This window comes from Triplophysa dalaica, chromosome 11 (genome assembly GCF_015846415.1).
Source record: "Triplophysa dalaica isolate WHDGS20190420 chromosome 11, ASM1584641v1, whole genome shotgun sequence".
NCBI lineage: Eukaryota > Metazoa > Chordata > Actinopteri > Cypriniformes > Nemacheilidae > Triplophysa > Triplophysa dalaica.
The window spans coordinates 6,208,906-6,233,516 of NC_079552.1; the positions used below are offsets into that span (position 1 = coordinate 6,208,906).

The 24,611-nt window shown below is 37.6% G+C and overlaps 3 protein-coding genes across 8 annotated transcripts in view; 2 read left to right on the plus strand and 1 right to left on the minus strand.

Annotated features, from left to right (window-relative positions):
• wdr27 (WD repeat domain 27) overlaps nt 1-9,121 on the minus strand; it is a 39,102-nt gene extending 29,981 nt beyond the window's left edge. For 5 of the 6 annotated variants that reach the window (XR_008908448.1, XM_056761572.1, XM_056761569.1 and 2 more), the window contains exons 1-14: nt 8,933-9,121; nt 7,991-8,163; nt 7,738-7,882; nt 7,512-7,636; nt 6,885-6,998; nt 6,745-6,796; nt 6,577-6,647; nt 6,243-6,366; nt 6,029-6,131; nt 5,029-5,117; nt 3,982-4,040; nt 3,446-3,567; nt 3,132-3,205; nt 1,387-1,471 (exon numbers count right to left, since the gene is read on the minus strand). Coding sequence is in view for 5 of the 6 variants with exons in the window: in XM_056761572.1 (XP_056617550.1) it covers nt 1,387-1,471; nt 3,132-3,205; nt 3,446-3,567; nt 3,982-4,040; nt 5,029-5,117; nt 6,029-6,131; nt 6,243-6,366; nt 6,577-6,647; nt 6,745-6,796; nt 6,885-6,998; nt 7,512-7,636; nt 7,738-7,882; nt 7,991-8,163; nt 8,933-8,981 (1,385 nt within the window). In the remaining variant the exon portion in view is untranslated. Of the gene's footprint in view, nt 1-1,386; nt 1,472-3,131; nt 3,206-3,445; nt 3,568-3,981; nt 4,041-5,028; nt 5,118-6,028; nt 6,132-6,242; nt 6,367-6,576; nt 6,648-6,744; nt 6,797-6,884; nt 6,999-7,511; nt 7,637-7,737; nt 7,883-7,990; nt 8,164-8,337; nt 8,859-8,932 lie in introns of those variants that run through there. The other variant, XM_056761571.1, reaches the window with a different exon arrangement.
• Nucleotides 9,122-9,367: 246 nt separating this feature from the next.
• Nucleotides 9,368-18,746, plus strand: memo1 (mediator of cell motility 1). Its single transcript, XM_056761343.1, has 9 exons — nt 9,368-9,719; nt 12,294-12,375; nt 12,452-12,520; nt 12,619-12,731; nt 13,153-13,264; nt 14,798-14,940; nt 16,029-16,105; nt 16,558-16,662; nt 16,902-18,746. Exons 1-9 carry the CDS (start codon nt 9,659-9,661, stop codon nt 17,031-17,033), a joined length of 894 nt encoding a protein of 297 aa, XP_056617321.1. The 5' UTR covers nt 9,368-9,658; the 3' UTR covers nt 17,034-18,746.
• A 2,909-nt stretch (nt 18,747-21,655) lies between these two features.
• On the plus strand, nt 21,656-24,316 carry srd5a2b (steroid-5-alpha-reductase, alpha polypeptide 2b). The gene is made up of 5 exons (XM_056761175.1): nt 21,656-21,969; nt 22,751-22,914; nt 23,552-23,653; nt 23,770-23,920; nt 24,128-24,316. Exons 1-5 carry the CDS (start codon nt 21,695-21,697, stop codon nt 24,192-24,194), a joined length of 759 nt encoding a protein of 252 aa, XP_056617153.1. The 5' UTR covers nt 21,656-21,694; the 3' UTR covers nt 24,195-24,316.
• Nucleotides 24,317-24,611: the final 295 nt, after the last annotated feature.

Sequence of the window (24,611 nt, forward strand, 5' to 3'; positions counted from 1 at the left end):
TCAGGTAATGCAAGACTTAAGAGTAGTTTTGTTGTCCTGGTTCATATAAGAGTTTGGTTCAAAATGGGATAACTCCGTATTTTTTTTATCATGTTTTTTGCATTCCAAGTAATAGCAATCAAACTACAGCTGGTTTGTTTTGCCATAATAACGAAAAAATACAGCTTACTAACACAATAAAAACATGAAAACATAAATGTAAAACAGAGATATCTCATTTTGGAATCAAACTCTTCATATATAGCACACAAAAGCTTCAAAGATACAAAATAATTGTCAAGGCACTTGATAAACAGATGCATAGTCTATGCCTGTCATATGCTTTACCCAAGATATCTAAACATTTGGATGTATAGATGAGGTGGATCTTTTGTTCACAGTTACAATGCATTCAAGCTATGGATTTCATCACTAGCCTTTGTGTATGGCCTGGAAATCAAACCCAAAAGCCAGGCGTTGCAAACACTAGGCTAGCTTCAAGAACATTTAAAGTTATAGTTCACCCAAAAGTCATCATTTATTCATCCTTTTGTCATTTTAAACTTGTAATACTTTCGTTCTTCGTCAGAAGGCAAAAGAAAATATCTTGAAGAATGTTGTTAACTGGCCCCCCATTCACTTGCATTGGTTTTGTCTCCATACAATAGAAGTGAAGGGGGCCGAATGCTGTTCGGTTACTAACTTTCTTCAAAATATATTCTCTTTTTTTCTGTGATATAGATTTGGTTCCAAAATGAGATAAAGTGTTTAAAAAATCATGTTTTTTATCATGTTATCATGTTTTTATTGAGCTTTATTGTGTAAGTTAGATGGTTTTTTTTGAGTTATTATGGCTTTTTTCAATTTGAAATAACTTTCTTCTTAAGAAGATATAAAGGTTTGAAATGACAAGTGGTTAAGTAAATGATGATTTTTTGGGTGAACAATCACTTTAAAGAAATTCAAATGTAGAATTACAACATAATGTTAAAGCAAATGATGTAATGGCAAGTAAGCTGTAATGTTAGTGTGAACAGTGCTATAGAAACAGTGTAAAACTGCATTTAAATAAATATTATGCTAGTGACCTCAGAATAAAATGCACGAAGGCATATGTTTTTTGCTCCAGTTAAACGGTGTAGGAGAAAATAGGGCTGAGTCATTAAATGGCACTCTTAAAGCAACCACAACACAGCTTTACTTCTAAAGAAGTTCCATAAGCACTTTTGCTTTTATTCATTTAATAAAAAGCATCATATAATATACATTAAAAGACCATCAAAATGTTTGTAGTAGCTGGCAACTTGACACTCATTATGTCTGGCTATTTCAAGAATTTTTAAAACCATGTAATATTTAAAACTGGTGACCCCTGTGTGCATTCTTCTGTGTGGTCTACTGACTTACCAAGGAGCTGCATTGTATCCTGATGATTTCACTTGCGTGTGAAAAACCAATGGCTGATTCTTCACGCTCTTCTGACAGCTCCCACCTAAGACAAAAAGCAACCAGGTCGATGACATCATGAGGCTTGGCCTGTATACAGTGTGAACATTAAACATCTGCATCATAAGTGCTGGTTTGTTTTGGAACAATCGCATCATCATTTGTCAACATCAATTGTCTTTGCTTTGATCAATGTAACTTGCATTATTATACCTCTTTAAAATATTTGAGTGATTGATCAATAGCGGTGCGGTATTCTACGGGCAATTATTTCTGTACAACGTCGGCTAAACTGTACAACTGGATGTTGGCCCAGAATTCCTGCATACATGTGCTATAGTTTCTGGTCTCTCTTATCACTCTGTGGATAACTTGTCATTGTCTATTCTGAAAAGCTAATGCAACTACTGTAAAGACATTATAGCCGTGTAGCTGCAGACGGAAATCAGTTAGCATGTAAAGAAAATATTTTTGTGGTTTTAACTCAAAGTTACATCTTCCAGACAAAGCAAAGCAACCTCTTGGAGTAACTGATCTGGGCTAGGAGCCCTACTATCCAAGCCAATTTATAATTGAGCACAATCATTACTTTAAGTACCATAATAATACTAAAGCAAATAAGTCCCTCTGCGTCAGAAAATCCCAGCTGTTACAATCAGAATCACTGTATTAAAAAGAAAGAAAGAGCACTAAGAAGTGCTAAGAAGTAATAGATTTAATCATCGATCATAATTATTGCTGTGGTATACCAAACGATTTTAGTTTTTATTGGAACACAGTACTTCAACAATGTACCAAAGGGAGCCAGTGGTTTTGGGTCGTTTTCTAAAAACCACCTGCTGACACAACCCATTCTTCAAAGAGATGTTACACTGTACCGAGATCAGCCTTTAAGACATCAGACCCTCAATCACACACAAATCGTTGAAAATGTAAGAACAGTGCACGTCAAAGATCGCCAGCAGTATAAAGAAATTAAGTGTCCTAGTTAGAGTATTGACTTAAGGCCCCCCAAAAAACCTATGGAATAAATGTAAAACTCAGAGGACGTGTAACTCTAGTAAGGAAGAGAAATAACGCACAGTTGGAGATGGAAGACAAACCACTCTGAAGGGGGAGAGAGAGAGAAAGGTGATGATGGATTGCTGTTACATGAAGTAGACATACGTATAAGCCCCATTTTTTTAAACAAAATCATTTTTTAGATGTGATATTAGTTAATAATTGGTGAAAACATCTTTGAAGTCAAACAAGTTTTACAATTTGATGAAACATTATAAAGAAAACATTTTACTTTTGTTATAAAATGCTATGTTGAATTAAAAAAGTACTAGGAAAGTAAATGGGTTAAATTTCACTTTAATTTTGAGTTGAACATTATTTTTGTGGCTTACGTTGTGGCTTGTCTGTTTCTGCTGTGGTTATTAAAATGCTGCGTCAGGGGTTGGACCTCGACATCAGACTGACTTACGAAGAATGACTTTCCTTACATGCTTTCCTTCCCACATATTTCAAAAATATTTAACATGAATCCAAATTCATCGTAGCCCAACGTTCTTTTAAAAATGAACAGACATTACGCTAGGCAACCATGATGACAAGAACATTCGTTTTATAAAATACTGGTTATTCCAAAGGTGGTGATTTACTTATTTAGCAACAAAATGTGTTTTTGTGTGTGTGTGTGTGATTTTGTGAACACAAACCTTTTTTTTTCTTGGGTTTCAGGCCTAGTTTTGTCAACTCAGCATTTAGAGGGGACTCGGGCACCAGAGGGGAGCTGAAAATGATGAATATAAAGTACTTCTTTGGGAGAACAACTTAAATAGCCAACTATTCAATTGCTGGAAATAATAGAATACAGAAATGTTCCATAGTCGCAGCTGAGCAACCCTTGTATAATTTCCAATGTCTACAGAAAATAATTCTTGCTAATAACACTGGGTAAATTAACTGATGGTCGACTGACCCTGACATTTCTCTGAGACTTTTTAAAAAGCACCATATGATTTTATATTACCTAGGCACCACTGAAAGTTGCTCTTCCAAAGAAAAGCCTTTCAACAGATCATCCAGCTGAGCATTATTAACCTCCGTCAGGACAACTGAAGACTCAAACAGAGAGCTCAGCAAACATAATATCTACAGAGAAATAGAGAGAGAAAGCGATAGAGAGACTGAGGGTAGTTGTCATGTTTTGCTGCAACGCATAATTGTGTCTCACACAGAGCAAAGAAACCCACGTTCCTCCCAGAATGCAAACCACAGCCAAATCTTGTAAAACTTTTTGAAGCTATAAACTGCTAATTACAGACTAGTAAAAACAGCTAAAGGTGCTTCACATGTGAAATTTAAAGCGCATTTTAAAGTTAAAAATAAGGCAAATACTGCAGGAGCTTCAGTAAATAAGATCTTGTTACTCAAGTGTTTAAAACTGAGATGTATTATATTTATAAAAACAGAATATATTATGTCAGCAGACTGTTATCTAGATATGAGACTGAATAAGACTGAAGACTGTTAAACCGACAGTAGATATTTAGACCTGGCACTTACATTCTCAGCACATCCATGGGAGATGGCCAGCGACCCTGCCATTGATATGCTCAGGTCACCTGTTGTTAGGAGAAAATCTGCATTAGTTTACAGATCCATTTTAAAACCCATCTTCAATCTTTCACCATGCAAAAAGCTTTCTAAAGCTCTATGTGAGACCAGGATCTTAAAATATGCTTGTCTTATTCTATACATTTAGTTATTCAAATACACAGACAACATTGTGACTTGCCTTAAAGTGATAGTCCACAGAGAAATGAAAATTCATGATTTACTAAGTTGTTAAAGGTTTTTGTTATGTTCAACACAAAAGAAGACATTTTGAAGAATGTGGGAATTTAAAAAGGTTCTGGGGAACCATTGACCATAGTAGTTTTCATCTCATTTTCACCTCCATTAGCTTGTGCTAAGGCAAAAATTTCCTATAAATTTGGATCAACTATTGTATATCTGTTTCTAGTTTAGTCCATTTCCCCACTGGAAAACTAACTTTCCTAAAAAGCCTTTCCAACAAGCTACCGTGGGAGGTTGAAATTTGGATGTTCGTCCTAGAGCAGTCTTCTAAAGTTTCATGATGGTCCTGGGATATTTCTGCACCTCACTGAGCCCCCCAAATGTGCCTCAAAACTTGTTTGACTTTCCCAGAGAGCTAAAAGATTTTAATTGTTCATTTAAGAGCAGCTCACTGTCACTAGTTTTATTAGGATATGTTTTAAATCAGTTGTCTTTGAATGAGTGTGTGGGATTTGTTGTATGCGTAAGATAAAACATAAAACATAATTTACCATTATAGTCCAGTTTCGCATAAAATATTTAAAACAATTATGCAATTTAAATTAGTATACACTATTTTGAACTGTCCTATCCAAAAATATCCAGAATTGAGGATAAAAATACTGCAGGTCAAATTCTTGGAAGATTGTTAAATTTGATCCGAAACAGTCATGTTAAAATATGTGTTGCAATTTTCTCTGCAGTGGGTCTCCGGGGGATAAAGGAATACTTCTGCTTTTCTTTGAGAAGAAATATAAGGAAACACACAGAAACCTTTGAACGGAAGAGTAATGAGGAGCTCTGAAGTATCCAGGTCAAGCAGATACAGGCCATCAGAACTTCCAATCCACACACAACTTCCTCTGTGGAAAAATATATAAACAAGAGATGGATTACAAAAATACATTTTTCACATCTATTGTGTGATTAATGCAGCCGACTATAAAAGTTATAATACAATAGCACATAAAGCCTACTCTAGGAATTCAGACACACAATACCACAACATTTCAATGGAGCATATTTCTAAAAGCTTACTTTTATTTGAGTAACATTTTGTTTTTCAGCTTTTGTTTTCATGGTTTGCTCTTAACCAGAAGAGTACTAAATAATTTTAAAACTTGCTCAAAGATTTGGTTTACATCCGCACTGAAATCTTACTTATTGTGGTACAATTCATAGAGGGAGAGGTCAAAGGTCACCTCTCCAATATGTTTGTTGAATCATTTATAGATAATGTTGAAGTTTGCAAAAGGGCAAAGGATATACCTAAAACATAAATATAAGTAGGAGATTTAGTTCAAATGAGGAAATTTAGTTTCACAAAACATAAAACAATTTTGTGACTTCAACCTTACTTCGTCCACTGAATACGTTTAATGCATATTATACAAAATAATCTCATCTTTTCATGTGGAAGCTTTCAGGTTGTGTCCATACAAGAGCAGCCAGAAGAATGTGCTCTATTTTTTATAAAGAAACAATGTCAGCGTCTGAAGGCGTGTCCCCACTAAAAAGCCCTATAACTGACATGACATTAAAAACCCTCTTAGCAACCATCCTGCTACAGCTACAACTGTTTTAACAGCCTGGAACTGTCAATGGTGCATAATAAAATGAAATAGCCATGAGTATAGAAAAGAAGCAACAAACCTATGAACTCAGGTGTCCAGTTAACATCACTCCCGGATGTCATGACAACAGCGCAACTACACCAACTGTGATCAAACAGTACATACCGTACAAATCTAGAAGTATTAGCCAAAAACAATACCTCTGATGCATGCTAGCATGGCCATACTTTGGTCCCTGAGCCCAGATTCTCAGAACAGGCTTTGCCGTCTCCACTGTTCCTCTCACGTCATTATGTGTTATTCCTAGAAAAGCACATAGTAGTAGATTAACAGGATCCATTTCACCTGAAGCAGATGTATCGGTTTCCACAGTCGGGTAGGCATATGAAAAAGAGCAGCCAGGCGTTTTCGAACCGTCTCTTCCATTTGGAGGTAAGTTAATGATCCTGAGGTTTTCCAGCTTCTGTTCAAGCTTAGAAAGGTCCAGTTTTGTCACCAAGCGACATTTGTGGTCCGCTGGGAGAGTGTGGCACCAAAGCTTGAATCAGAGAAAAACAAAGGGATCCTATTATACAAACTTTTCTTTGGGGAAATTTGGAGGGTCGCTTATTTTGACTTGCAAAATAGGTACATTTGAGGTTTGTGTTAAGGTTCGTATAGCATTTATAATGGGCTTGGTATAACAAAAGAAGCCACTGGAATGATCTGTTAATATACAGGTAGCAAAAAAAACGTGTGGGTGACTCACCTGTCCATCACCAGACCCTGTGATGAGCTGTCTGTTTTGCTCCATGAAGAACAGACTAAGCAGCGGAGATGCTGTGAACCAAAAAGTTCTCCCCATTTAAGATTTATTCTCTATTTTCAAGTGCTAAAATGAAAAGCAGCTTCTGTTGTGTCATTTTGGTACACAAACCTGATAGCACAGCAGACTGAAAGAGTACATCACCCTTCTTCACATCCCAAACCTGAATTTTAGGAAGTATACCGTTATGCAGTGCCTTGTAGTCCTTGTGTATTCTTAGGTTTAGTTTTTCCGGAAAATTATTTTTATACCTTAAATGTTCGGTCCTCTGAGATTGAGATGAGAAGATTGAAGTCCCAAGGACAGAACTCGGAGGTAGTCACAGGACCGAGATGAGCCTTTAACACAGCGAGCACTTCCTCCCTCTACAGGAAACAAATACAGTGGTGTCCAAATGACAACAAAAAACCCCACTGAAAAACTGGAATTTTAACATTTTCTGTGCCAGCTGAAGTTAGTGAGCTGCCATTATTGCTATAGCGGAACATATCAAATACTAACAAACTCTAAAATGTACCGTAGAATAAAATGCATCTCCAAAAAAATGGTGACTAAAAGCATTTTTACTAGTGGTGACTGACTTTTGGACCCCACAGTCTATATGTTATATTATCACAAGTTTATACCTATAAGGGGTTTACTCAAATTTTTTGAACAATCTTTTACTCCTGGGTCGCAGGTTTCATCCAAGTATTTTAATCTTATCTCTGATCTTTACGAGCTATCAATCACAGTCTGGACAATGGAATGTTCTGTATGCAGGCTTTGTGTGGTGTTTCATCTGGAGACGGATCAAAAACGGCATTTGTTTCTTTTTTGGGTCCCAGTGGCAACCTTTGCAACTCCCGCACAGAAATGGGGTTGATCTTATTTCATACCTCTGCATTCAAGACAAACACTCTGGAGCCTGAGCATGCGGCCACTTTAGAGGTCTGCGGACACAGGGACAGATGCACAACCCTGCCGAGCAATGTGCCGACCACTCTGCCTGAAGCAATTACACCTGCAATTCAAAAAATGACTCACAGAAGCTAGCCCAACTAGATCAAACCAAATCTTATTTCTCAAATCTATTCATATTTCGACACTGTGGATGCTGTTTACCCTCTTTGACTTGTCTGTAGCATCGATTTATGTCCCAGACAATCACATACTCTTCTGAAGCACTGCACAGAATCAAACGATCTTTCACTGTTCCCAACACCATGGCAGAGACATTACCATGGTGACCGGTGAGTTCCAAAGGATGCTACAGGAAACATTAAAACAACCATTTTTAATGTTAACGCAAGATATATCATATGCTAATTTAATCTCTATGGTAAAGTCATGAACAGATATGTGCATCACAAATGACCTCCAGGTTGTTGGTGGTGTAAACCCGTATGTTCTTGTCCTGCCATGGAACAGCACAATGAGAAGAGCAGCATGCCAGCTGGACATGGGACACTGGCCAGTTGCAAGTTACAGAGAAGCGCTCAATAAAGTACTGAACTGAGCTCCCATCAGCCATTGAGTCCCTTTTAATACCTGTAAGGATACTTACAGTAAACAGCTTACAGGCTACTTGTACATTTGAAGAGCCAGGTTTTTAAAATAGCCTAATAGAAAGTTTAAGAGAAAACACAGAGCCTGTTTAGGACAGGATGACATCTAACAGACCCAGCAATTAAAGCAATACAAGTAGGTTCATTCCATGCTAACCTGAAACTAACAATAAACTGCTATTTAACTCTTCAGATTGATTAAATTATATCACATGGGAATATTACTGAAGTTATTATAAATCTATTCGATGTTTTCAGTAGTTGGTTTGTCGTCCAGCAGTCATCGCGTCCTCGTCGCCTTGGAAACAGCACAGTTCCGGGACGGGAAGCTACAAGGGACATTTCTAGGCGAGTTCGTCTTTTTCAATTTGCCAGCGCCTGGGGGAAATGACTGGTGACATGGCAGAATTGTGGGAAAGCTGGTTGGGTTAAATTGTGTTGGTACTTTTCCCATATTGCAAGTGTCAATAAAGTATGCAATTACAAGTACATATAATTACAATATTGACTTCGCCGCTAAATTGATTTGACTATACAACCACTTTACATCAAATGTTGTTTGTTGTTTCTGGTTCGTTTTCGCTTCCTCCTCCCACCGATTTAAAAACACAGTTTGAACGCTCAAATCCTTCAAATGTATCTTCAATGCAACAACGCCCTCTTGTGACAAACGGTAAAGTCAACCTCAGTTTTGCAGTGGACTCAAATACATCGAGATAAACATAGTTTTAACAGTTGAAAAGATTACTAACAGGGGGTTATGGTTCTTATAGGATTTCCCTGATGACCACGATATATCATAAAATAATTGATTTGCAGGCGCTTCTGTTTAGACTAACAACAAACCCCTTCATTTTCCTCAATTCAATCAAACGGATTCGTTTTCTTTTGTATAAAAACGTTTTTTCTTTAAATCTTCCGTTAATTTGTGCGTTGAGGCAAAAATCATTGTTGTTTCTTTCATCTGTTTTTACAAACATATTTGACAAGCGGAGCGCTCTGAGCTCCTGCCTACAATGTATTATCTGTCAATGACTCTCAGCCAAACACACCAAAGCAACCAATCAGTAAAGTTTAATCTTCATCTATACACCTAAGACACACCTCTTAAATGTACGGACCAATCATCCACTCATATGATCCAGTCAATCAAGTCTCTCCGCCCAGGTTGTCTGGGAACGGAAGCCGAGCTAGGCCAGACCAACCCATCCGGATAACAGAGACAAACTTGGCTGTGAGCGGATGAACTGGTCGGATCTTTGTTATTCACAGTCTCACTATCAAGCCATTTATATTTTCGCGATTCTTCACTTTCATGCATCAAACCTATAACAAAACTAAAATACCAGTTTCCTGAGCTCGCGGCTTCAGCACAGGCTTGTACTTTTTCGATCTAGCATATTTTCCAGTGTTTTAGTTCATTCTTCTCCCCACCGACGAGGTTTTATTGGACCAAGATAGGCGGCGCGGGTACCAAGATGTCGAACCGGATGGTGTGCAGAGAAGCGAGCCACGCCGGCAGCTGGTACACGGCCTCAGGTAGTGCCAGCGACCCAAAAGCCGTCCGGGCCCGAGGTCCGGTTTAGCTCACGCCAGTGTGTATGTGTTTGTGTGTCTTAAAACCTAGTGTGCTGCCTGCATAGACAGCGTTTCTGGGCACCCATGCCGTCAGACTGCGTCAGTGACAAGAATGCTCCCTAGTTAGGCAGCTCACTTGGTTTTGAGACGCAGCCGATGAGATCAGCTGGAGGTTTTTAAATAGCTATGCTTAAAGGTTTAAAGATCGCAGGACTTATTTCTTTTTATTATTCGTCACATAAATGCATTTTCTAGTATGTTTTAGAAAAACAGCGATACACGGCAAACCACAACGCACCATATTTTTTCACTAAAAGCACATTGTTTGGTTTAGAGATCATCTTTGTTTGCACGCAAATGATTGTAAATCGAAGCATTACTATTCGCGTTCGTATAACGTTAATCATAAGAGGCATTTTTTTGCTTGATTTATGTCATTATTTTATAGACCAGTTTATTGTATTTTGTTTGGTTTATAAAGATTGTGAATGATCATTTCTGGTTGATTTACGTCACCAGTAAACCGAACCACATCTCAATCCGTGGGTCTGTAAAGTTGATGTATTTAAGTGAGGTTAAATCTTTGCCTTTTTCTTAAATATTTGTGTTGGTTTTATTTTTCTTCTCTTTTGTGTATATCGGCAGCTAAGAACATAACCAGGCCAATTGTTAGCCGGTTAGCTCACAGTCGATGTTTTTATCTCATTTTACACACACCGATTACACAAAGTGAAGCCATAGATTTATATACCATGCACACTTTTCCCTGCCCTACTTTACTAGATAAGTAAATCCAGGTATATAAACTCGCATTTTAGATGACTGGATTTACCCTGCTAACGGCTAATGCTATTTGATAAAGTTCATATGACTCTGCTGTTCTTGACAGTTGTGTTTTCGTGAGAATAAAACAATGATTTTGATTTAATCTGAAGTCAATCCATCTTTATTATTTTTCATCTGTCAGCATTTAAATGAGCCGTTCTCTTCCATTATATTCACTGTGCCCAGTCAGCACATAAGAGTCTGTAGATGGCCGGTGATATTTTTTTCTTCATGCAGCAACAACAAAGGATGCATGACAAAAGGGCTTCAGTACAGCATACACGCAATGAATTCCCCAGTCAAACACACATACTAAACAATCCTATGCATCCAGCAAGTTGTCGCCATCCTTTCACCAACATCATTAGAAGACATTTGCATGTTTTTTTCTAGGACTAATGCGTAATGCCATTTGTACAAAACAAGTCTTTTCTCAACAGAGGTGTGTCAGCCTTGGATTATGATTGTTTTCCTACAAACATATGGATTGCCTTAAAGGGACAGTTCACCCAGAAATAAAAATTCTTTCATCCTTTACTCGCCTTCATTCCAAACCTGCTTGACTTCCATTCTTCTGCAGAACAAAGAACGTCGGTTACCAAACAACATTCAAAAACGATTTTGTTACAAAGAAGAAAGTCAACCAGGTTCTAAACAAAATGGGGGTGAATAAATGACAACACAATTTTTCTTTTTGGGCCAACTAGCCCTTTAATTGTATTAGCTTTTATCACACATCTATGAACATTTCAACCCATATCGGTCAAATGCTAAAAATAAATATTTGATTTGTTTATAAATGTGCTAACTTTGAAATGACTGCAGTCACACATTGATTCATATTCAGATGGGGCTGCTGTTTTTAGGATCATCAGTATGTAGAGAGATTTATTACATTTGTAGATTTAAGTAATGGCTGTTAAAGCCTGAACAAATTGGTTCTATCTTTGGCTTATTTTTCCCAGAATCGGTTAAAAAGTTGAAATGTCGATTTGTCCTAAAAAGTGCTATCACGTCCTGCCAGACTCTGATAAGAAAGTCATTAGAACATGGACAATGATTCTGTCTGAGGCTGAAATGTTGCTGAAGTCAACACAATGTTCAGGTTAGCCAGTTCTTATATTGAGTCATTATTTGTTGGTTTAGGAGTCCACTGGTGACACAAAGAACTCACTCTTTAGACATACAGAGAAAATACAGGCTCCAGAAGACAGAAATTAATGATATTGTCATGGATTAATTTTACGAAACCTTATTAATATATATATATGAAGAGTTTGGTTCCAAAATTTGTTTCTTCCGTTTTTTTTTTCTCCAAAATCATGTTTTTATTGTGCATTTCAATTAATATCAATCAAACTGCAGATGGTTTGTTTTGAATAAAACCATAACAACACAAAAATGCAGCTAACTGACACAATAAAAACATGGTAACATAATAAAAAACATGAGTTTTGAAAAATGTTAAAAACCGAGTTATCTCATTTTGGAGTTTGGTTCCAACAGTAGTCAAGTTTTATGTCCATTGTGATTTATTTTTTGCAATGTGAGAGTTGAAGACAGTTTTTGGTAGAGTACTGTATTTCAGTAATGAAAATGATACTACAAACCATTTGGAAACCATTCCAATTATCTTCCTCAGTGCTGTTTCAAAGTTGTGAAATAACGTCTGCACTTAATAATACCATATTTATCTGTCTTCACTTTTAGGATCCCAGCTTAACGCACAACTTGAGGGCTGGTTATCTCAAGCACAATCTACAGCGGGTCCTGCCAGAGCCATAATAGCACCGTATGTGAAATCTAAACAAGGTTAAAATAATAATTATTCATGTTTTAACGTTCTAACACCGGTTCCATCTCCGCAGGCACGCCGGCTACACTTACTGCGGAGCGTGTGCTGCTCACGCGTACAAGCAGGTGGACCCCTCTGTCACGTAAGTGTCCGTCATGTCGTCTTGGTTAAATTCTCCTCTAAAGTAGTCTTAATGAGTTTGCAATGGGGAGAGAGGTAATCACAGCTCTCATCCTGCAGTCGCAGAGTGTTCATTCTCGGCCCATCTCACCATGTGCCGCTATCTCGCTGTGCCCTCTCCTCGGCCGAGGTCTACAGAACACCACTGTATGACCTGAGGATCGACCAGAAGGGTAAAGAATCTCATTTCCCTGCTCGCTGTTGAGAAAAACTCAGTATTAAACACAGACTGAATGGCAGTGCATATGGTGTTCGTCTAGATTGTTTTTCTGGCTCATTCGCTCTCAACCCCACGAGATTTCTGTGCCCATTTGCAACCTCGGAAATGACTATTTGTTCTGACAATATTGTATTCACAAGATGCCAATAGTGTTCTAATAGCTTTCATTAGCCATAAACGTGACATATGTGGATAATAGAAATATGAGAAGTATGTTGTTTTTATGCTTTCCATATTAATGTGGCATTGTGTCATTATCATTGATCGACTTTTCTGTTTATAATTACTTCATGTGAACCAATGATGTGATGGCACAAGAGGGATTTAAGTGACAGCCCCATCCCTCTCTCTCTCTCTCTCTCTCTCTCTCTCAGTTTATGCTGACCTGTGGAAAACAGGCATGTTTGAGAGGATGAGTCTGCAGACAGACGAAGATGAACACAGCATTGAGATGCACCTGCCTTACACAGCTAAAGCCATGGAGAGGTAACATTCGCATATCAGCACCAGAATCTTTAATCCATACTGACTACATAGGCAGCATCCTAACCGAGCTCTATAAATGACCCTCTTGTAATGGCATATCTAGAAAATCTTTTAATGCATATCATCATCGTTCAAACCTAACAAGTTTCTCTAAGCATAAAAATACATGGCATAGGGCTGTAAATACATGTCGGTATCTCAAAATATGTATACATGTGTGATATGTGTTTATAAATACAAAATTAATATGCACAGTACACAGACAATATATTATGTTAACATATATTATGTTATTAGTCATAAAGGCTTGAAATGACAAGACGGGGAATTAATGATGACAGAATTTTCATTTTCACATTCACTATCACTTTGAGGGATGTCTGCCTTAAAAATGTCCAAAACACGGAATTCTGAAGTTGACACCTTTTGGAGGAGTCGTGATGGCGCCTTTTGAGGCATCTCACTAGCTTTTGGAACAGTCAATTGAACAACACTACACTAAAGCCAAAATAAAAGCCAAAAAAGCTTTCATTTAGCAGATGCTTTTATCCTAAGTGACTAACAAACCTGGAATAGCAACTATGTAAGCAGACCATTTTAAGCCATTTGGCACCTCGTGGCTCCCTCCTGATTTGTATACACAACTCCCTGCTGAGGTGTCTCTCTTCATAACATATGTACTTCTGTCTGTAGGACAGAATTTGCATAGAGAATAAATGTAAAGAGAGGGAATCATCGATCAAAGTTTTGACTCATCTCTACGCAGCAGCTAAGAGCAGCGTTATTGACACACAGTCCACCTCCTCTGCCAAATCCACTAATCATGTTGTCAGGATGTGTTTACCTAGTGCAGTGCGTCTTATAAGTGTGCTGTGATGGATGAGCTGTTATTAATTCAAGACCATCTCTTTTATTCCATGCCCACATACTGTAACCTTAAAGGGGTCCTATTGTGTTTTTCACATTTATTTAATGTTATGTTACTGTTTGAGTGTAAAACGTCTCCAAAGGTACAAAGTCCACTACAATGGATGATATTCCCTCTTAAAGAAAGTAAGTCTTTGTAAAAGGGCATAATAGGACCCCTTTAACAATCTGTTCGATGAACAATAGAAATGTTTCAAAGGGTCTTCAGCATTTATCATTTGGATTCCTTCTACTCATCTCTGGGTAAATGTTGACGTAGCTTAACTGGTAAAGCATGGTGTTTGAAACGTCAAAGTCATTTTGATTTGATTTCCTGGAAATACAGAAACTTATTAAAAGCACAGGACCTTGCATGCACTGCAAGTTGCTTTGGATAGAATAGTTTGCCAGATGTATAAATGTAACTCAACCCTCAATAGAGCTATAGATTAGATGTGTTTTGATGTGAAAGTAATGTGAATTCAGCATGTTTCTGATGATTTTGGCATGGCATTCCAACACACACCGAAAGGTCAACAGCAGTCACAAAAGAATATTTATAAACATGAAAATGTCAAACTCTCATCTGGAACATGGCAAGTGATGGGTTTCTTTTTTCGATTACAGCCATAAAGATGAATTCAGCATCGTGCCTGTGCTGGTGGGAGCTCTGAGCGAGTCTAAAGAACAGGAATATGGGAAACTTCTTAGCAAATACCTGGCCGACCCTTCCAATCTCTTTATCATCTCCTCTGACTTCTGCCACTGGGGTTTGTGTCTGCTCACGCTCTTTTGGGAAAGTTGAGAATATTGTTATTGTTAGTGGCTGATGTTAGCACAGCAGTAACATATCAAAGATCTCTTTTCAGTTAGGGTGAGAGCAAATTTGGAAGATATATTTAAAACGCTTAAAACAACAACACCCTAATGGAATGCCTTAAAGGGATAGTTCACCCAAAAATGTTAATTCTGTCATGACTCGCTAACCTGCATACATGCTTTGTTTGGTTGAACACAGAGAAAGATATTTGGATGAATAGTTGTAACTAAACAGTTCTTGGACCCCATGACTACCATAGTAGGACAAATTACAATGGTTGTTAAAGGTTCCCCAGAACTGTTTGCTTTCCTACATTCTTCAAAATATCTTCTTCTGTGACAAACAGCACAAAATAATTGCAAGGTATTTTTTAACTATGGTAATCAATTGGGTCCAAGAAAAGTTTGGTTAAAAGCATTCCTCCAAATAGCTTTATCTTTGTTCAACAGAACAAAGAAATTCATACAGATTTGTAACTACTTAAATTTGAGTAAATGATGACAGAATTTTTATTTTGGGGTGAACTATCCCTTTAATTTATATAACTATGTTAAAAAGGGTTTTATATCCAATAAAACAGTTGACTTAAAATGTCACACAGGGATTACAAGTCTGTCAAGGATTTCACAGACTTCTCACATTTCACCACAGAAGAAAGTGCATTTTAGTTGTGTGTGATTATTTCTTCATTTCGCCCGACTCAAAATTTATGCTCAATATAATGCAGCATTACAAACAGCAATGTAGCGTTTTGTCAGATTTCACAGCACTAATCATTGGAAAAAGTAGCTAATGACAGGAAAAGCTACACTGTTTTAAAACCAGCTGAGCTACTGTCACACTACTGGAAAAGTAGCTCATTTGTCACCTACTTAGTTGAAATGTGAAATGCACTTCTTGTTAGCATTAAATCCAGCAACATTTACAAGCACTGAGGGATGGAGTTTACCGAACATCTTTTTAAAGCCCTGCTCTGGTTTTATTGATTCATGTTTTTGTTGGTATTTTATTCTTGTGAAAATCTGTTGCGTTCCGCAGGTCAACGTTTCCGTTACACCTACTTCGACGAAAGTCAAGGAGAGATCTACAGATCCATTGAGCACCTTGACAAAATGGTAAACCTGTTTCTTTGACCCACTCGCTCTTAACTAACTTAATGCCTGACATATGAGGTTCACATGCAATTGGCCCATTAACTTTTCGGATGTGGTGCCATTTGCTGTTACTAATCTGTGCTAAGAAAAAAAAAAGGTGAGGAATTTTTCTCCAAGCTATAGAGTCATTGTTATGGTTACTTTGACGTGGAAGCCTGTGATTCAAAGACGGGCTTTAATACTTTCCACACAAGACGCTCTAGCCAATAGCAGATGTTCATAGCAACCCAACCTCGCTAAAGGCTTAACAACTTGGTGAAGTACTTTTGCTTCTGTAAGGTAATTTATAATTCTGGAAAACAATCACAGATCAAACCAGATGTTTACAAAATCAGTTACATCATGTTGTGAAAATTGTTAATGAGATCAACCGTTACCGTTGAAATACATCCATGTTCAATTCTGTTTTAAAGGGAATGGGAATTATAGAACAGCTGGACCCCATCTCCTTTAGCAATTATTTGAAGAAATATCATAATACTATTTGTGGTCGCCATCCCATCGGTGTTCTTCTTAATGTAAGTACATAATGAATGAGTCATAGAAATGGTTTTGTGTATTTCCCCAGAGTTATTTTAATACATTTGTGTTGCATTATTAAAGCCAAAGCTAATAAGCTTTTAAAGCAGCTTAAGTGTTTAGTTTAGCACTTCACTAGCATCAACGCCTGTTCTTTTTGTCAAACTTATTTTAGTCCAACATCTATTCAACATTGCCGTCTGTGACTCTTCCTGTGAATCTCTTCTCTCCAAAACAGGCCGTGGCGGAACTGAAAAAGAGTGGCATAGATATGAACTTCTCCTTCTTAAACTATGCACAGTCGAGCCAGTGCCGAAACTGGTCGGACAGCTCGGTGAGCTACGCTGCTGGAGCTCTTGTCGTTCATTGAGATAAATTCTCCCAGGAGTGGCGGAGCCTCTCAGAAGACCCCAGAATCCCGGCCCACTTCTCTATACTCACCTATATGCCTTTGCCCTCCCACCTGTCCAGTTTCCAATCAGATCCTTTCCCATCTTCTGTTATTCCCTATATATCTTCTATAGAGGGGCATAAGAAGCTTGCTACAGCTGGGATCCTCATTCGTATCCTGGGTCCAGTTATTAGATTCTTACCTCCTTTATCCTACCAGACCCTGTTATCCACGTGAGGCATTTTTGATGAGGCTATAGAAGTGTGTAGTCGCAGTTTTGGGTGTTGCAAGGTCAGATCTGTGGTGGTTTATGTGATGTTAGGGGGTCTTGAGGATGTATTGGTTTGCCCTTGATGTTAAAGCAAGACGTTATTATTCACTTTGAATAAATAAATAAAAATGTATTTGTTTTGCCTATATAATCTATAAAAGAAATGCTGAAAAGGCCGAAAAATCTTGCCGAAAAATAAGTAACAAGAAAAAAGACTGCAACATGCCACGTCCATATACACCATGAGAAGTGTCATAGTAGCTACCTGATTATTTCTTTCAAAGCTTACTGTTATAGTTTTTAACAAAGGGCTACACAATACCCACTAACCCTCCACTGTACTGGATATACCAAAAATGTTTTTCTTTTTGTTTAGCTAAGCGTTTACTGTAGTCAGATTTAAGTCTTTACTCCTATGTTGTTGTTTTTATTTTACCATTATTATTCCTGTACTTTTATGCTTGTATTTTACATATAATCAAAAACTGTGTGGTAGCTTATTGAAGTGTGTGAAATCTCCTGCAACAGCAGTACATCTTTGATTTTATGCTAGTTCATGTGGATTCAATGCCCTCATTCAGACTGCCTCAAAGGGAATGCTATTCCATAAAATCACAGATAGGAAATAGTTTATTCTCACTTTACCTCCTCATAGTAGTTAGCGGCCGTGTTTAATAGCTGACCACTTGTTAGCGACGCACCCCGTATCGAGGAATCACCAGAGGTGCAGTTTTGAATCTCTCTCTCTCCCACGTCTAGCTTTCCTCCCATCCAACCCAGACCTCCCAAAGAGCACAATGCAGCGATATCTCCTTTGTTACCCCAGATAGGAAACCATCCATACACGACAAGAAGCAAAGCTCCTGTTTATCTCCAACAAGGTTTGACACATCTCAAACCAGAATATCAAAGCAGAAAACAGACAACGCATGTCATACCATGCAGATGTGCCTTGGTTCAGTGTTAAACGTTTTTCTTTTTTTCTGTCCTGTGCTTTCCACCTCTTGTCCACCCTCCATCTTCATACAAAAGCTCGATTTAGATTTTTTTTGCTCCAATGGATCGGTTTTCACTGTACATGTAAAAAGTAGGGGAAGAGATTCATTAGCTTCACCAGAGAGTCCGGCGCAACACAAGTTCTGGAGAATCGCTCTCATCCTTTACTGTTAGATTTGTTTCAAAGTTTTCCGTTAGTGCCGTTCATTATTATTCTACTTGCATTGTTATTATTGCATAGAAAATAACAGTTCACATGTTGTCAAACCTATGTCAGAATTAATTGAAGCGCTCCTTAGCGGAGTCATTTTTGAATCTCAGGTTACATCGAAGCATTACAGAATTCTCGCCTGATATGACAAAAGGGTCATGGCCGATGTTGCAAAGGAAAAATAAAGTGTAACAATAAAAATTATGATCTTGTATCTTCTCTTTTCATTTTATAGTGCTTTTGTGACTTATGTGATACTATGGTTTTTGACATGTTTTATGAGCAGTTTTTGAGAAATGTTTTTACTGATGTCAGGTCTGACCAAGATTTATTTAAGATGAGCACTGTCATCTATTACAACATGAGTCATTCTTGATCTTGATGTGCTCCCGAGATGTTGAAGACCCTTTTTGTTTGGAAGTTCCTATTGTGCAACAATCTACGATCAGGTTTGGGAATAAGCAAATTCTGGTCAGATTACATTTACATTTTTTCATTTGGCAGACCAGTTAACTGGTGACCACATTCTTTAGTCTTTACCCGTTACCAACTGACTACCATTATTTCCAAACAATGTGAACTATTGCGATATATTTGCACAGCATATAGCCATAAGGCTTTAAAAGAATTAAATAGGCACATAAGGGCACGTCATTTTGTCTAATTGCTTTAACACCTTAATATTGAAAACAGAGCAGTTCTGCATCGCCTGATTTAGTCTTCACATTAAAGAGGATGCATTTTAAATTGGAAGAGCACATACAGGGAAGCGCATCTGTAGAACAGACCAGTTTACCTTTTATTATACTTTCTAAATTCTTGTGGCAGAAGAGCTTTTGTCTTTGTTTATTCTCTGTTTATTCATTTTTAAAGATGTTTACTGCTTTAATCATCAAAGACTGTTAAGCAAACAAATTCGAGTTTCCCATAGTTTTGCTATCATTCAAGGAAGTTCTAAAAGTGGCTTTACATTCCATACAGGAAAGTTTAAATTATGAAATGTGCAAATAGATATTGTGCTCAAATTAACAATTTGAATTGGAATTGGTTTGCAATCCAAGGTGGGGGTTAAACCCGAAATAGGGGGGTAAATACGCCTGCATTGCGGTTAGTTGTTTTCCATAAGTTCGGGGGAGGATTTGTTACGAAAGATGTGCAAAGTGGACTCACACTGACTGTTCACAACAGCTATTAATTTGTGACATATGTCTGCACAAATGTTGTAGCACAAAGACATGCATTGTTTGTAGATCTAAGTAGATTTAAACAGGAGCTGAGGCGTATAGTCACGATTGTGAATTTTTTGTATCACATCTTATTCAGTGTAATCATAAAGTATTTGGATATGGAGACGAATACTTCAAACGTGTGTTTGTTTGTGCGTACGTGTGTATCCATATATACACAATGCTTTTTGTCCCAGGGTGGGCAGTTTAATAAACAAATCTAAGCAACCAAAATTCAAGAATAAATCCTCTGTAACAATTTATTAAAAAAATATATATATATTTTTTAGATCAGCAGGCCTATATATTAAAAATATTTCCCACTGAGGATGCTGTGCTATTTTAATTGCACTTTTTTGTGCAGTTCTTTATTGCACTTCGTATTTGAATTCAGTATTATTTCAGTATCTCCAAAGGTTTTTCTTGGAATCCTTTACTAATTTGGATTTGGGTTCATTCTGTATTACATCTTTCACACGTTTCTAGGGCTTTTTTCTGCAGGGAACAGGAGATGGTGATTCCCACCGATTGGTCCAGCTGAACAAATAGCACTTCATCAATCTGTTCTCAGTTTAGCTATGTTGACATTTCAAAATCTCCTGAGCCACTTCAGGTTGCATTGAACACATTTGGGTGAGGTGGATGCTGTTACAGCGAGTTTGGACGCAGGTGTCAGCTGTGGTGTCCACAAGTTTCTTCTCTGAAAATGACTTCAATATTGGTCTACAGCTTACATCATGCTGTCTAAAGTCATAAAACAATAAATTGTAAATTTAAGAAAGTGTTTTCTTTGGTATTTTTATGGAGCAGGACAGACTGACTTTAAGTTCCATCAAGGATAAATTGCTTCACGCTTTCTGTTCATTTTTTAAATATGTTACAAGGTGATTTTAAGATCATTAGTCACGCTGTAAAAAAACGTGAATGTTAAGCACTTTAAGCATAATTTGATTTGTTACCCTTCCTGTTGTTTTAAGTGATGTTTGTTGAGTGACTGCGTTATATTAGTGACATAAACACTCAAAGGTTATTGCTAACATGTATAAACGATGTGAGGGGAAAAACTCAGGCGTACGTCCTGCTGTTTGACACAGTTTCCTACATTCAAACCATTCTAGCGTAGGCCCGTTCTCAGTGGGTGCTCCAGTAATTACAGGAAGGGACCTGTTGTGAACTTCAGAGGTTGACATGTTTTTCTGTAAGTTAATAGAATTGATCATGCGCTAATAATCTCCGGGTTGCATGATTGAAAATATTTTTTCACCCGCAGAAATCGTCTGAACTTGATTAAAAGATCACGCCAAACCGTTAAGGGAAACACAGTTTGCTTAGATTAGATCACAAAGTGTACATTTGTATGCCACAATGTCCCAAAAACATGCGCATCTGCATAATGGAAATGTGGTGGCACTCGTGTGGATTCTCTTATTTGAACAATCAAAAGAATTTGCCTTTTAGACCAGTTTTTATTTGTGCAAACACGTGAATGAAACGTCCTTGAAATCTTTTAAACAAATGCTAAATCCGCTGTTCTAGTATTAATATTCTCAATTCATTTCGTTGCAGGTAATCAACATGGTCTTTCTCACAAAACACGTTTGCCAAGTCTCACAGAAATGCCATTAAACATGTTTGTCTTTTTGGACCATTTAGTTAAAAGTGATGCTGACGCATTTCTCCCACCAGTGCATTACTGAAACCCATTTTCTCGAAGTGAAATCTCTCGAAATGTGTCAAAAGGGAAATCTCTTTCAGAAAAGCATTGTCACTTTTCAGCAGGGTGCATGCTGTAGCATGGTTAGGACTGAGCTTTGAGTTTTGGGGGAGGAGCTGCTCTGATTCGCTGTGCATGCAGAGCTTTGGTGAGGGGTTAAAAGGGGAGATCCAACAATATAGGCTCAAACCTGGTCTGGAACTGGACGGATATCTGACCTCCATGCAGTGTCAAGAGCTACTGGTGCAGGGCCTGAGTTTGGGGATGATCCTGGGTGGGGTTATGCACTTTGTTTGTCTCGTGAAGTCTCACGCTGCCTACGGCCGCTACGTGGATGCTTCTACCAGCTCCGTGATGGTGTCCGCGAGGCTCGCTTGGTTCCTTCAGGAGCTACCTGCTCTGCTGGTGTCTCTGCTTTTGTTGCTGATGGCGGATGGGAATCAGGGCTTTAAAGGACAACTGACGCTCTGGATGTTCTGCTTGCACTACTTCCAAAGGTAAGATGTACGCATGATGGGAAATCATTGGTGGCTTACATGCAAAATACTGATGAGTGACTGTTTGTATACAATGTTTACTAAAAGACCATGATGGCTTTATGTAGACGTGGAACCGCCTACATTTATGTATGGCCAAAGTGCGTTCTTGCGGTCTTTCTGCTACCCTTGGCTTAGCTGGTATGCACCGAACCCAAGGTTTGTCATTTCACGAATCCTGGATATGTTATCAAGCGCACTCGGAACAAATGAGGGATAAAATCTCTTAATCCAAACACAAAAGACAAAGCACCCGGAGGAATGTTCTAGACTCCTGTTTCTGAGGTTATTTATGCTATTTTGAAGTCAAGGCTGCTGAGAACAGAACCGAATTTGTTGAGGGAGATGTGATCTGTGTAATTACACATGACAAGGTCGAAATCGTGTATATAAGAGATAAACACAATCAGGGGAGATTTGATATTGATAAGAAGTGACGGGTTTGTGAACAGGTTGAATTCACAAAAGAGTAGACGCATAATTACAAATAAAAATGTAAATTAAAACGAACCCGCAATTCAAATTGTATCGTACTGAACATGGGAAATCTAATATATTTGTTTCAGGTGAATATAATAACATGCATTGATAATTAATGACCTCAAGAACAAATACGAAAAAGCATAACGCAATTCTCGATTTTAATCAGTATTGACATTTGCAAGTACAAAGCAAGTTTGGGGGTTACACACAGGGCACAGACAAGATGGTCATGTAAGTGTATGATTTTTCTGGTTTGCAGGAGCTGCATCTACTCTCTGCTGACCAAAGGACGGCCATACCCGTTCATCATTATGCTGTCGGGAATGGTGTTTTGTTCTATCAATGGCTTCCTTCAGGCACACTATCTGTTGCACTGTGCTGCATATCAAGACCTCTGGTTTTCTGATGGTCATTTCATAGCTGGTAAAACTTGATCACTGAACAAATGAGTTTTATACAGTGCGGTGCACCATGCAGAATCAGTCTTTCACATTTGGTCGCTTAGCAGATGCATTTATCCAAATAGTATATCTGCCATGGAAAAGCTACAGTTACAATAACCGCAGATTCTCGTGCCAAGTTTTATAAATAACATAAAGGGACTTGAGCAGGAGAAAGAATGCTGAAGAAAAGGGACAAAAAACAAGGACTTGTATTTACAGTTATTCTGAGTTTTTGCAAAAGACTGCTACAATGATATTTTAATAATGCCGTTAATTTAATGTGCTCCTGTGTCTTATGTAGAACAACGGTTATTAATACTACACTTGTGATTGCAAATATAATTAACAGATATGATACATTAAAATATTTAATGTCAACAACCAGTTGAATAAAGTGCTCTGAAAACAATGACTAACATTTTGTGGTGATACATTGTCATTGACGTTATTTAGGTTATAAAAATATCTGTATGTATATCAAATCATGCATTATATTACATGCAATTTTTTGGGTGATTATTTGTTGTGCTGAACACTTCCATAATTTTTATATTTATTATATAAAAACAATAATAATGGAGCAAAGCTATAATACAATGACATTAACTTTTTTCTAGGTTTGATTCTATTTTTCATAGGAATGGGGATCAATATTCACAGTGACCACATTCTTCGCAACTTAAGAAAACCTGGAGAAGTTTCCTACAAAATCCCAAAAGGTATTGTTTTAGCTTGAATAACACTCTTATAATTTACTTGATCTCAGTCTGTGTGAGCAAACTGCAAATAGCTTCATTAAACGCTGGACTGATTTATGTGTTTGCTGTAACTGCAGGTGGCTTGTTCCAGTATGTGTCTGGAGCGAATTATTTCGGGGAAATTGTAGAATGGCTGGGCTACGCTCTTGCTAGCTGGTCTTTACCCACATTTGCTTTTGCTTTTTTCACCATATGCTTCCTAGGCCCTAGAGCCTATCACCATCACAGGTAAAAAGACCTATCAGTAAATCCCTTATCACTAAACCGGATGAAAATATATTGATTCAAAAATGAACCACAATGTTATCTGGCTGCACATTTGTGCTATATGTTTCGAAGAGGTACTTCATCCATTCAACTGAACGAGTTAGACAGTACAGTGCTGCAACACACACTAAAATAAGGAATGCATTTTCATTCTATAATCATTTCCAGATTCTATATTGAGAAGTTCAAAGATTTCCCAAGATCAAGAAAATCTCTCGTACCATTCATCTTCTAAACAACCTGGACAGCCGAATGACGTTTTACAGCATTCTGACAGATGGACAGCATTAAATCTTTCAGTTCCACATGCAATTTTAGTTTGTTTTTATTACCTGAATTAGCATATTGTATATTGTGTAAATTATTGGCACACGTAGAATTTTTTTTATTTATCACTCGATTGTCATATTTAAGATTGTTGACCTTTTTCAATATACTGTATTTAAAGGATTAAATACATACATTTACATTTTCCAGTAGCCTACTTTCTCTTGATTTACAGCAAAACTGTATTAATGTTTGTGCAAATTCCCTTTGTTAAAAGAAGGACAAATATATGGTTATACATATTGAGAACTAAGAATGTTTTGTTTTATTAATTGCCAATCTTCAAAAAAATTACACTTTTCCCGTATGCATCCATTGATCTGTA

Bases quoted from the DNA above. Each gene is read 5' to 3' on its own strand.
- srd5a2b (XM_056761175.1), top strand. From the start codon at position 21,695: ATGCAGTGTCAAGAGCTACTGGTGCAGGGCCTGAGTTTGGGGATGATC. The intron at 22,915-23,551 runs GTAAAACTTGAT...ACTTTTTTCTAG, and splicing joins TGATGGTCATTTCATAGCTG to GTTTGATTCTATTTTTCATA. The intron at 23,654-23,769 runs GTATTGTTTTAG...CTGTAACTGCAG, and splicing joins TTCCTACAAAATCCCAAAAG to GTGGCTTGTTCCAGTATGTG.
- memo1 (XM_056761343.1), top strand. From the start codon at position 9,659: ATGTCGAACCGGATGGTGTGCAGAGAAGCGAGCCACGCCGGCAGCTGG. The intron at 12,732-13,152 runs GTAAAGAATCTC...TCTCTCTCTCAG, and splicing joins CCTGAGGATCGACCAGAAGG to TTTATGCTGACCTGTGGAAA. The intron at 16,663-16,901 runs GTAAGTACATAA...TCTCCAAAACAG, and splicing joins CCATCGGTGTTCTTCTTAAT to GCCGTGGCGGAACTGAAAAA.